General features: G+C 35.7%; 1 protein-coding gene across 1 annotated transcript; it reads left to right on the top strand.

The window, feature by feature from the left end:
• Nucleotides 1-401: 401 nt before the first annotated feature.
• On the top strand, nucleotides 402-10162 carry LOC113503068 (plasminogen-like). Its single transcript, XM_026884874.1, has 8 exons — nucleotides 402-1268; nucleotides 1951-2070; nucleotides 3897-3975; nucleotides 7577-7642; nucleotides 7932-8108; nucleotides 8374-8541; nucleotides 9347-9488; nucleotides 9938-10162. The coding sequence occupies exons 1-8, from the start codon at nucleotides 481-483 to the stop codon at nucleotides 10129-10131; spliced, it is 1734 nt and encodes a 577-aa protein (XP_026740675.1). The 5' UTR covers nucleotides 402-480; the 3' UTR covers nucleotides 10132-10162.
• Nucleotides 10163-11918: the final 1756 nt, after the last annotated feature.

The following is an 11918-nucleotide window of genomic DNA, read 5'->3' on the forward strand; positions in this document are numbered from 1 at the left end:
TGTAGCCCTAGCGGGTTCAGCTTTAGGCCAGGGTCAAGACTTCGGCCTCATATCACCATGTCCAACAGTGTTCATGTATGAGCCACTTGGAGCTGAACCTGGGAAGTGGTATGGAAATATCAACCTCTCCACAGACACGCCGTTGTACGCACTGTGGCTGAACATTGGGGTCGACAGCAAAGCTGATTTACTTGGGGTAAGTTTCACTTCCAACTGTAGGACTTTCCGTTTCTAGGTCCCTTGATGAGTTCTTATAACGTAATATGATATTCGGTTGAATGAACATGAAAAATAATTAAACCAGCGATGGATGTAAAACATTTTTTGTTTTACTCCTTGGTAGTCAATGTGTTAAATAAATTGTATGTGCCTAAAATAAATTGCTTTCAGAATTGGATCGGTGAAGTCACCACTGACAATAATGTCGACTTTAAGATAGAAAATCCAAGTTTGAAGATCAATCCACAATCACCTTTACATATGAGATTCTTCATTCAATATAACGCTAAGAATAAACCACCAAAACTCCTAAACATCAGGTTTAATGGAAAGGAAATATGCACAGCTAAAACTGTTAGAGATACATCTAAAATTGATATCACAACTACGACTACAGCAAGGCCTGTGGTGAACACATCGAGAATCAATGAGAGGTTGCAAAGTACCCAAAAACCGACACAAAAATATTGGATTCAGGCGACCAGTGAGAACAGCCCAGTAAAAGCTGAGGATAAGACAAAACAAACTACTGTCAGACCGTCAATTTGGAATCACGCTTTCTTTCAAGTGGCCAATGACGCCAAAAAACCCGTCGATAAACTATCTTCCCAAGTTTTGAATAACAAACCAGTGAGCACAAAGCCAAAAGAACAGGCACAAACAATTACAGAAACCAAGACACAGCCGATCCCAGCTGCATACATCCGACCACTAGAATCTGAAACCAAACAAAAACCTCTACCAGTCATAGACAACTGGCCGAATAGAAATCCAGTTAAGGGCAAAAGACCACCAATAACATTTGTACTAAGCAACGAAGGTGCTACTCCAGACCAAGAGGATAAAGATCAGCCTATATACGAAAGACCGAAGAGCCAAGATCAGTCTGGGAACAGGCAAATTGTACAGACAGAAGCGTCTTACACAGTGCCTGCTAAAACACAGGAAGATGATATTGTTGGCAAGTGGCCTGAAGAACAACCATCCCGATGGACTGACGTAAACAACGGCAGAGTGACATTGGAATCAGCTGTTGATCGTCCAAAATAGTAAGTATACCTTTCAAAAGACCAGTCATCACAATTTGTACCATAATGCTTAATGCATAAGCTGTATTTTGCCTTACCAAGGATGTCTAAAGAAGGTTTGCGTGACTAACAATAAAAAATCTAATTAAAATAGTTTCGGAAAACTTGTGTCGAAAACTTAAGCTGGGACAAGCTTCCTTGAACCAAAGTTTCCTATCTAATACAATTAGCTAAGTTTAGTTTTGCAACTTTGTTTTATCATGTAGGTTACGATACAGCTTAGGTAGTCTCTGGTGCATCTGCATTGGACCGGTTTTATGTAATTATAGGGTATTTTAAACATACCTCGCTATCAGCTGGGATTTCTAAGAATTTGTTAATAATGTCGAAGGTGTTCTTTTTATTTAATCGCACTAGTTTGTCCTACCTGGACACCCTATTTATATTTAGGAATTTTAAGCATGTACATAAATGTTGTATCTTTTCAACCTATTTTTGGCGTCGAGCTAAGGTCGCTATCAATAGCATTTGACATACGTATATTTTATGTAATAGGTCTTTTGAGTCTTACAAAATCTTGGAATAAAAATTTTGTAAATTTATTTCAAATAACTTAAAAAGAAAGAACTCATAAATTGTGTCTTTACAGTACTGCTATAAATAAGACTGAAATAAACTTATTCCTATTTGTCTTCTTGAACAGCGAGGACCAGAACTCGGGCAGTCGCGATCAACTGCCCGCTAGATACCAAGCCACTACTGAAACTCCTCCAAGACAGACTGATTCCCCAGAAATCGCAGATTTTGATAACATTGAGGGCGCGTAAGTACTTACACAATATTGTAAGCTATCTGCAATGTGGTATTTGACCATTGACATCAACATATATGGCGTGACGTCACTAGTTCAGGTTTTGTCGTACCGTATGTCACCAGCTCCCACTCTTAAGAAACCCGCTATCAGATCTTATAATAATAATTAATTAATAATTTATTTATTTCTCAGACAACAGAGGTCCACGGGTTAGTTACAGAAACACTTATAAAAGCTATGTTAGTAACACACACATAAAATATAATAATAAAACCTTAGTCTTAAAATGATATCATTGCATTTGTTTTTTCATACCCCTGAGACATTTTGTTTTTTCATCGAATATTTTTTTTCTTTACTATGGCAAAACAACGTTTGCTGGAAAAGCTAGTCTATTATATTTATCAAATTTTTGTGTACGAAATTAAACTAATCCTAAACAGCTCGACCGGTTCTCATGAAATTTTATGTGCGTACCTGTTGGGAAGGTCTGAGAATAGGACAACATCTATTTTTCATTGCTTTTTTATTCCCTAGAACATATTTATATGTATGCCAAAACAACGTTTTCTGGGATAGCTATAAGCAAGCTTTAGCAGAATATTAATAAAATTGTCGTGTCACATTGTTTATTACAAGACTCCGAAATAGTTTCGCCGACGTTTATGAAATTTTATGTGCATATTATGTAAGTCTGAGTCTATCTCCTTAGCTCTACTTTGCTCCGTCATATATTTTTATTTTTGAATCTAGGAATAATTAATATGGAAAACAACGTTTTTCGAGTTAGCTAGTACATTTATAAGTATATTCTTTATACCTAGTCGAGGTATATATTACATCACTTAGAAATGTGACTGTTACTTTTCTGATAATAATACCAATAATTAAATTAGAAGTAAAGAATGAATCTGAAAATTGAAGATGCACAACTTGAATATTAAATGAGATAAAGTTGTAATACCGGATGGTCATGTTTTTGAACTGACCTTTTTGTGGACGAGGACAACACTAAGCAAGTAAACAAGAAAAAATGTATTTTATCTTTTTATTAGAATATCCGTGAGATTATGTTATGTTTAAGGAAAGTACATACAAAATACTTTTCGAACAGAAATTGGGAACGTGATAAACTTGTGTATCTGCATAAAAAAATATTCATATTATTACTTGACTAGACTATTCTCAAAATATTGTCCTCCTATAAAATTATATTTAATTTTTTAATTAAATGCCCGATTTTCTCGAAGAAACTTATACGCACGAAACTTATAAGCTAGTGTTTACCTATATTTAGTAATAGTTCCCGCATTTATTAATAAGAATCATTAATTTTGATCATGAAATAGTAGATACCACAAATGAACAATTCATGAACAATTTTTACATTTTGTTTGAATACATAGTTAAAATAAACATTACAATATATACCATTACAATGCATGACATCACAGAAAATACAATGAATTGAGCAACAACACACCGTCAAAAACAAACAAGAGAATTTACTAAAACAATACAATCCGTGGTCAATATTAAATAATGTAGAATTAAATGTAAGCAAATTGTAAATTATTAAATATATCAATGACCGTAGTAAAAAATGTGTGTTTTTCTATCTTGTTCTTTTTGTTTCTATTGTTTTAACATGTAGTCTTGTTTTGAATGGACATTTGCTTGTCTATATTGTGTCCTATATGCGATATGCGTCATAGTCGAAGAATGCTTTTCTTTTCTCTTCTTTGCCACAGTGCAAGTTTTTTTTTATAGTTTCGTGCCTTAAATACGAGACCTGCAGTGCAAGAGACCACTAATTCACTTTTTTAATATTGCAGGAAGGACGAATACGAATACTACGGCGGTGGTCTCCCTACAATCTACATACCAGCTCACGTGCCTAGTAGAGTGGCTGACGTAAGTATTCAAGCACATAATGTTTTAACTAATAGGTGAATATTGAAAAGTACTTCATTTATACTTTGCCAAATTGAGCTGCTGTTAAATGTAATACCGCTGACTTTTACTTTAAAATCTCAATCAATTTTATACATTTATGAGACAAGAAAACACGTTATCTATACTAATATTATAAAGAGGAAAGATTTGTTTGTTTGAGACGAATAGGCTTCAAAACTACTGGAAAATTCTTTCACTGTTGAGAAGCTACATTATCCCCGCTGAACATAGGCTATATTTTGAAAAATATTAGGGTTCCGTAAGAAACTTGCTATAATTTAACCAAAGGTGTAAAATCGGAAACCTTTTTCTGCGTACGCTACTAATACTATACTGACAATAGAACAAAATGATGTACTACGGGTTTACTTACCACGCGGACAAAGTCGTGGACAAACTGCTAGTAAATGATAAAATTGATTGGAGCTTGGCGCTTAATCCTTCAAACAAAGTTCTTATTTCTATTAATATTTAAGATTCCAGAGTCATAAAAGGCTGTATCTGTTGATTTCGGTAGTTTAGAATTTTTTTTTTTATACCTTTATTGACAGTGGACCTAATTTTATATTTCTAACTGAAACTTCTATGCTTTTCTGAGAAACAGGATCTTGATAGACAGTCAGACGGAAAGATAAAAGGATATCAAAGTGATTGAGTGAAGGTACCCTAAAAATAGTTTAAATTTACTAACGCTATACCTTAACTCGAAGGCATACATAAGTTAATAACAAAAGATGTTTTCCAAAATCTTTTCATTGTAGGAAGCATCAAAACAGACGATTTTTTGTTCAGCCTAAGAAGCGTATCATTAATCAGAACCAGTCAATAACATTTTCCTGGGTTTCAGCGAGTCACGCGTTGATTAAAATCTATTGAACCGAAAAATCATAGATGTACACATACCCCTGGTAATAGGTAAAAACGACGAAGAAAATTAAGAGATCTAAAAAATCTAAATACAAACGTTTTTAAATGTCACTCCATTCAAATGTTATCAAAATTGAGACAGCAGTTTTTATAGTTGTAAATTGCATTGTCATTGGGATTGAAGCTACCCTGAAAATTTCAGAAAGTACCTCAAAATTGAGTTACCAAAATTCAACCGAAACGACAAACATACAAACAAGAAAGTGAGTGTATAAAAACGTGGGAAAATGAATTAAGTTGGCCAGCTTTGACTCTCAACAGTTCTGAGTTGACAACCGTAATTTACATGTCAACTTAGAACTGTCTAAATGCAGAACATATTTTCAGAAATCTGTAACCAAGGGGGAATCCGAACTTCATGTATCACTGTATGTCCATGGCCCCGATTCTGCTATTTAAAATTGCCGATGAATGAATGAAAATTGGCTTAAAATGACACTTTTCGTATTCTATTAAACATTTTCCTAAACAATTATTAAAAATTTAGTGCGGGTTGGTACACTCGAGATAAATTCAATGATTTTCCAATTATTGTGTTCACAAAATGCTTAAGAGCATCATTATAAATTTAATCCAATTGGCATTCATTCATCGGCCATTGTAAAAAGCAAAATTTTGGTCTTGCCCCTACTTGGCCACAGTTGGGCAGTTGAATTACTACTGATTATTTTTCTGTCAAGCTATATCAACAAATAAAACTTGAAGCTAAGCAATGGTAGGTATAATTTTGATAGGCAAGCAATTATTCTGCACGCTATTTTTCTGTAGCCAATATCTAGTGAACTCACAGTGCTGAAAGTCCGACCCATACTTCTCTGTTTTTATTTTTTATTTTCGGTAACAATCTTATAAGAAAACCACTAGTAGATACATTTGGATTCTTTGTGACATTACAGATAATCTCATAAGCACTATGATTTTCGGCTTTTCCTTTATTTCTCCACATTTATAATGTGATCTGACATCATCTCTTTATGACCTTAAAACCAGTTTATTATAGCAATGTATAAGTCCAAGTTCATTAAAATAAATTATGTTACTTTGCTTTTTTTGTTTATAAAGTTGCAATGTTGTAGCTTTTTAATCGGGGAACTTTCTGAGGATTGAATTCCCTTTTTTTCTGGCTGTGAATCGTTTCGGATCGATCGTATTGCCTCCGGCATTTTCCGTCGCTCTCCGAGAGAAAATCTCCTGTATTCCCGCGATCGCTGCCTGAATCTATTTCTTTGAACCAAAGTGACTTGATACTGGTTCGTGCTGTCTTCATGTATTGCAATCCATTCAGGATACGATTTGAAAACTTTCGAGTTGTATTTGATATAGCTTAAGATTTTCTAGTGTCTGCATTTAAAAAATCCGGTTAATTGGCTTCCATAAACGTGAACAAATCTTCAGGGAGACCAATATTCTTTATTATCCTACAGCTACACCAATAATTTTATGACAGTAGCAACCGATCCTTATGCTTGATCTTTAATGTTATAGTGGCTTCAGAAATACATCACCTGTGAAAATTATAACTATCAGCTGTATCTCATGAACCACGAAAGTTAATATTTTCACAGATATTGTGTTTAATAACAAAACAGACTAGAGAAATTTCACGTATGAAATTCCACTCACACAAACACCAACGCAACCTTATATTAATTTTTAATTTGTATTAAGCATAAGACTAGTGTCACGGTTAACGAAGTTTAACGTTAATCGAATTGGTTTTACTCAGAGCCTGACAGAAATGAACTAGCAAAATTTATATCACCAATTTTCTCACTCTAAATATTGTTTTAACAACAAAGTTATACGACCGAATGCAAACAAAAACTTATTTATGGGACCAAATGACAGCTATTACACGATAAACGAAAAAATAATCAACGAAATCGGTTCATCCAATCCTAAGTTCTGAGGTCACATACAAAAAACACACAAATTGAGAGCCCTCTACTATTTTAAATCGGATGCAATATGGACATTTTAAAGTTAAGTGTGCCTCTATTCAGCTGTAGATAACAATATATCCTTTGCAAGTGGTCGTTATGATACCATTATCAATAAGCTGGATGGAAGGCATCTTAACGACTTACCAAGTTTCGTAGCGTAACTCTGTCTATACTCATGGCTTGCAGCCGTCGCGTTTTATACTCCAATAAGTTTTAAACTACTAAAGCATGAAAAACAAGTGCTTGAGCAAATGAAGTTTTTCTATAATTTAGAAAGATGTTTTAAAGCCGAAGATATTTTGTTTGAATGCTCTAATCTCAGGAACTGCGGGTCCGATTTGAAAAATTATATCATCATAATATAAGTAGTAGTAGCGGAGCGGTTACAAAAACGGGAAGATCATTAAAAATCCTAATTAAACTGGTATCTTCATAACTACGTTGACGAAGTTATGCATCAATAAAGGGTTGAAGGGGATAATACATTTTGAAAATTATTTTATTAATAGGAATCCATGTTATTTGCGTCATGAGCTGTGACAAAACGGTCTCTTATCAGCTAGTATTAATGATCTATACGCTATAAATGTAATCATAATTAAACAGTAATAATATGAACAGATCAATATTCGTATTATTAAAACTGATAATAGAGATATTTTTTTCTCTCTTATTTCACATGTTTTCAGGCAAACTGTGGGATGGCTACCGATGAGGCGAGATGGCCCTGGCAAGTAGCATTGTATCAGCAGCAAGTAAGTTAAGTTTTTAACAATATTTGAGACTTATATAAATCTTTGTTAAATTGTATGGAGGTCGCTTTCCACTATCACCTGAAACATTGGCTATGTCTTTCGGTTTAATGGGCACGTGTGTCGTGATGTCATCATCAAAATCTACACATTACAAAAAATACTCTCAAAAGTTCATTTTCCACGCGAAAGTCCCAGTTTTCCACTATTGGAAACTGGAAAACTAGGACTTTCGCGTTCAATAACTTTCATGTTTATCACTTGTTAATCCTGATAATTTATTAAATAACAGACTGTAGACTTCAAGTATATCTGTGGAGGGACCCTGATATCCCGTCGGCACGTCGTCACAGCCGCCCACTGCATCTGTAGAAAGAGAAGCCGCAGGGTCGTGAACCATAACACCCTGACCATGTTCTTAGGGAAACCCAACCTAAGGATATCAGGGGAAGGTGTTCAAGTAACCTTTGTAAGTATCATCATCATCCTAGACTTTTTCCAACTATGTTGGGGTCAGCTTCCAGTCTAACCAGATTCAGCTGGTGTTTTACAGGGAGTGACTGCCTATCTGACCTCCTCAACCCAGTTACCTGGGCAACACGATACCTTTTAGTTAGACTGGTTGTAACAACTGTCAAAGATGTATGAAAACGACTTCTACTAGTATCTGCCTTTACATACATCGTATTATTTATAACTATTTACCAATCCATTTTTCCAATTGCAAAATCCAGGTGAACAACATAATAGTCCATCCGGAGTACAACTCAACCACGTTCGATCGCAACGTCGCCATGTTGGAACTCCGGAGCCCAGTGACGTACTCCACTTGGGTACAACCTGCCTGTCTGTGGCCGGAAGCTGAGGTGGACCTCGGCAGTATTATCGGGAAGAAAGGATCGGTACGTATGCTGTTGAGGGTCTTTATCAATGAAGCAGTGACGGCCTGAAATCGGATGTATTACTAACGTTTTTGAAAATATCTATCGGCTAGCCTGAGCGTACTTGATCATTTCTGAGATTATAAACTCTTTAAATGAACGTTTTATCGTAACCAGAGATTTAATAATGTGAAAAGTATTTTGATAGTAACTGTCGTGAGAATGATTCATTATTAAATGATGTAACTGTTTACTCACGCGTATTTATCGGGGTCAACCGGAGTCCTTAATCATGAGCTCATGATTAAGGACTCCGGTTGGGTCTGAAACTAGTCGGGCTACCCCGATAAATACGCTTGAGTAAACCGTTACATCATTTAATAATGTGAAAAGTGTCTGAAAAATACTTAAGTTTTCTTTGTATCGTTTCTTCTCCAAACACTAAGAGTCGTTGGCAACAATTCAATAGCGGTATAAAGGGTTTTCTATTGGGTGTAATTTATCTATAATATGTATATATTTAGAAATATATAAGTAAGTTTATGAGTTGTCTGGTTACCATAACACAAGCTCTGCTTAGCTTGGGATCAGATAACCGTGTGTGAGTTGTCCCAGGATATATATATTATTGAAATAGTGAGATTTGCTTTCTTATGTCAGTCACAACATTGTTAACATTGCTCCAGATTCGAATTAGGATTATTTAATTTGTATCTAAGTATAAAATCTGTGTAACCAATAATGATACTTATGGAATACATAATAAGGACTATGTCAATCGCCCTTTAAGTATTTAAGTATATTCTAAAGCAGCATTTCTTTGCAGGTGGTTGGCTGGGGCTTGGGTTCGGCTAAACAAGAGCTGAATCTGTTGGAGATGCCTGTGGTGGACCGGGAGACGTGTCTCGGTGCCTTCGGGGACTTCTATCGGCAGTACACTTCTAGCTACACGTATTGTGCTGGATACGGTAAGGGATCGTCATGGACCTTTTTGAGATTGGTATCCAAGGTGTAAAAGTGGAGTTTCGCTTTGCACTTCACCGGTTTTTAAATGTTTAACAGGCCTTAAAAAAGTTATTCGAATGGTATCATTAAGATGCATAAAGAATTGCCATGCACTGACATCAATCGCGGATGTTATAACTCGGCGGCTTAATTTTAGTCCGAAAGAGTACTTTCCACTTCCTCTCCGGGGGTACGGGTGTCCACGAGCATGAAGAAAAATAACTGTTTCGTTGAAACCTTCTCTTCAAGTCCTACACAATGATGAAACATAGTTAGGCGAAAAGCGGTAACCGTTGCCGCCTCCATCGACATCATCTTTCGGTTTGAGAGGTATGCGAACACGTTATTGATTCGCATTCCCTTAAGTTAACATCTCAGCAACTCAGTGAATTAATCTTTCTTTACCTACTAGGTACTTCCACTTGCAATGGTGACAGTGGCGGCGGCATGGTCTTCAAGAAGGGCGGGAGCTGGTACCTCCGCGGTCTGGTGTCCTTGACCTTCGCTAAGAGGAACGACGGCCGCTGTGACCAGGACCAGTATGTCATCTTCACTGACTTGGCGAGGATGCTGCCTTGGATTGAGAAAAATTTAGGAGATTATTAGATAGGATAAATAAATTGATGAGTCGATGAAATTGATGTTTATTTTATTCTTAAAGGAGACTTTTGACTCGTGGTAGCGTGTCGAACCAAGTTCAAGTAACAGATGGCGAGCAGCACCGTGTGTAATACAAACACAATTTCACATAATGTGTCAAATTTGGCTCAATATAAAATAACTGAGGAGACCTAAGTCCAGCAGTGGTTTAGTAAAGGAGAGAAAAAACTAGAAATAGTAATCAGATATTTTATTTTGATTACTGTAAACTACACATCTCTACTGCTAACATCTTTACTTATTTAGATTGGATATTAATTTAAAACTTTTAAACAATGCATTTTCTCTACTTACCAAAACTTTCAAATAGTTAACAGCTAACCTCAAAGGATGTATTTAATAGGTTAAACATTGATGGAGTTAGTAAGTGTGAAAGGAACCTTTGAATTAATCTTGAGCGCTAAATTGAACGTCTGTTGGACACAAGCAAGACTTTACACTGCAAGAAAATCTTTCATTCGTTTTTGCTTACAGTCGCTGTAAAAAGAACTCCATTTATTAGATATTTTATGGATGGTATCCATTTGAACAACAGAACAGACTCAATTATACCTACTTGTACAATGGTTACTTTATGTGGTAGTCTCCTGGGTGTTCAGCCAATTTTAAATTACTTGTCAAACTATTACAACAAAGTGAAATCTTTACAACCAATTTAAAAAAAAAAGAAAAGATTCTCAACTCATCATATTTTTAATGTGTTTATGCTCTGAAATCCGTACTGGATGAACCGATTTTGTTGATTCTTTTTTCGATTAACACGATAAAGCTTTCATTTGCTCTAATAAAATACCATCAAAAGCTCCGTTGTTTTTTATTTAAAGCATATGTATGTTACTTAAGCAATATTATCACCAAAACGATGTCACTTCTATCTCGTGTCGACTTAAGACTGTCGAGTGTAGTGTAGTATACGTGAGTTCCTAACTAGCAGGTAACGCGCGAAGATTAGTTGTGTCTGCACCGAGTTGCTGACTTGCTTCCGTTCTAGATCGAATACTAGGCTGTCGGTGTATCGGCGTCTTAATTACTGAATGTATTCAGAGTTAATTTGGTTAAGCGGTTCATTCCCAGAGGCGATGACGAATACTATAAGACTCTGTTAAGGCTAACTCAATAGCAGTAATAGTTGATGAATTAGAAAGGAAATTAATTGGGAATATTGAAAGCATTTAAGTAAAGAGTTTATATTTTTGCGCTTTTTTGTCTGGCTTTTGATGAGTGCGGTTTTGTTTTAGTTTTGGTTGATTTTTTTATTAAGAATCAAGAGAATCAAAGATCAAGCAAAAAAAATCAATTTCATACTCATTGAATATGCAATAAAAGAGAGATATTTTGAGAAAATAATTTACCTACTTAACACCGTATTATAATCGCTTTGTAATCGATATCGACTTAACAAGTAAGTACAACAAAAACCAATGATTTGGAAACGCCGGGATCGAACAACTATATCTGAGGTTTTCTGAGGCCCAACTCTACAACTCTACAACTGTGGAACAAAGTTGTGCGATGTCCAATACCATCCTATCAGCTACCGGCGGCAGATAGTTCGACAGCCGAGCTTATTGTGAAGTGAAGTGTACTTCATTAGGACATGTACCCTTGGCTCGAGTCCTTAGATTATAACTGTGGTTGTTGTGGAAGAGGGATGGCGTTATACGCAGTGTAGAGCGCCGTCTCACTTCCTCTAAGGAAATAGTGTTTCTATAAGAGCTTATGGTGTAACGAAT

This window comes from Trichoplusia ni, chromosome 18, assembly GCF_003590095.1.
Source record: "Trichoplusia ni isolate ovarian cell line Hi5 chromosome 18, tn1, whole genome shotgun sequence".
Lineage (NCBI taxonomy): Eukaryota > Metazoa > Arthropoda > Insecta > Lepidoptera > Noctuidae > Trichoplusia > Trichoplusia ni.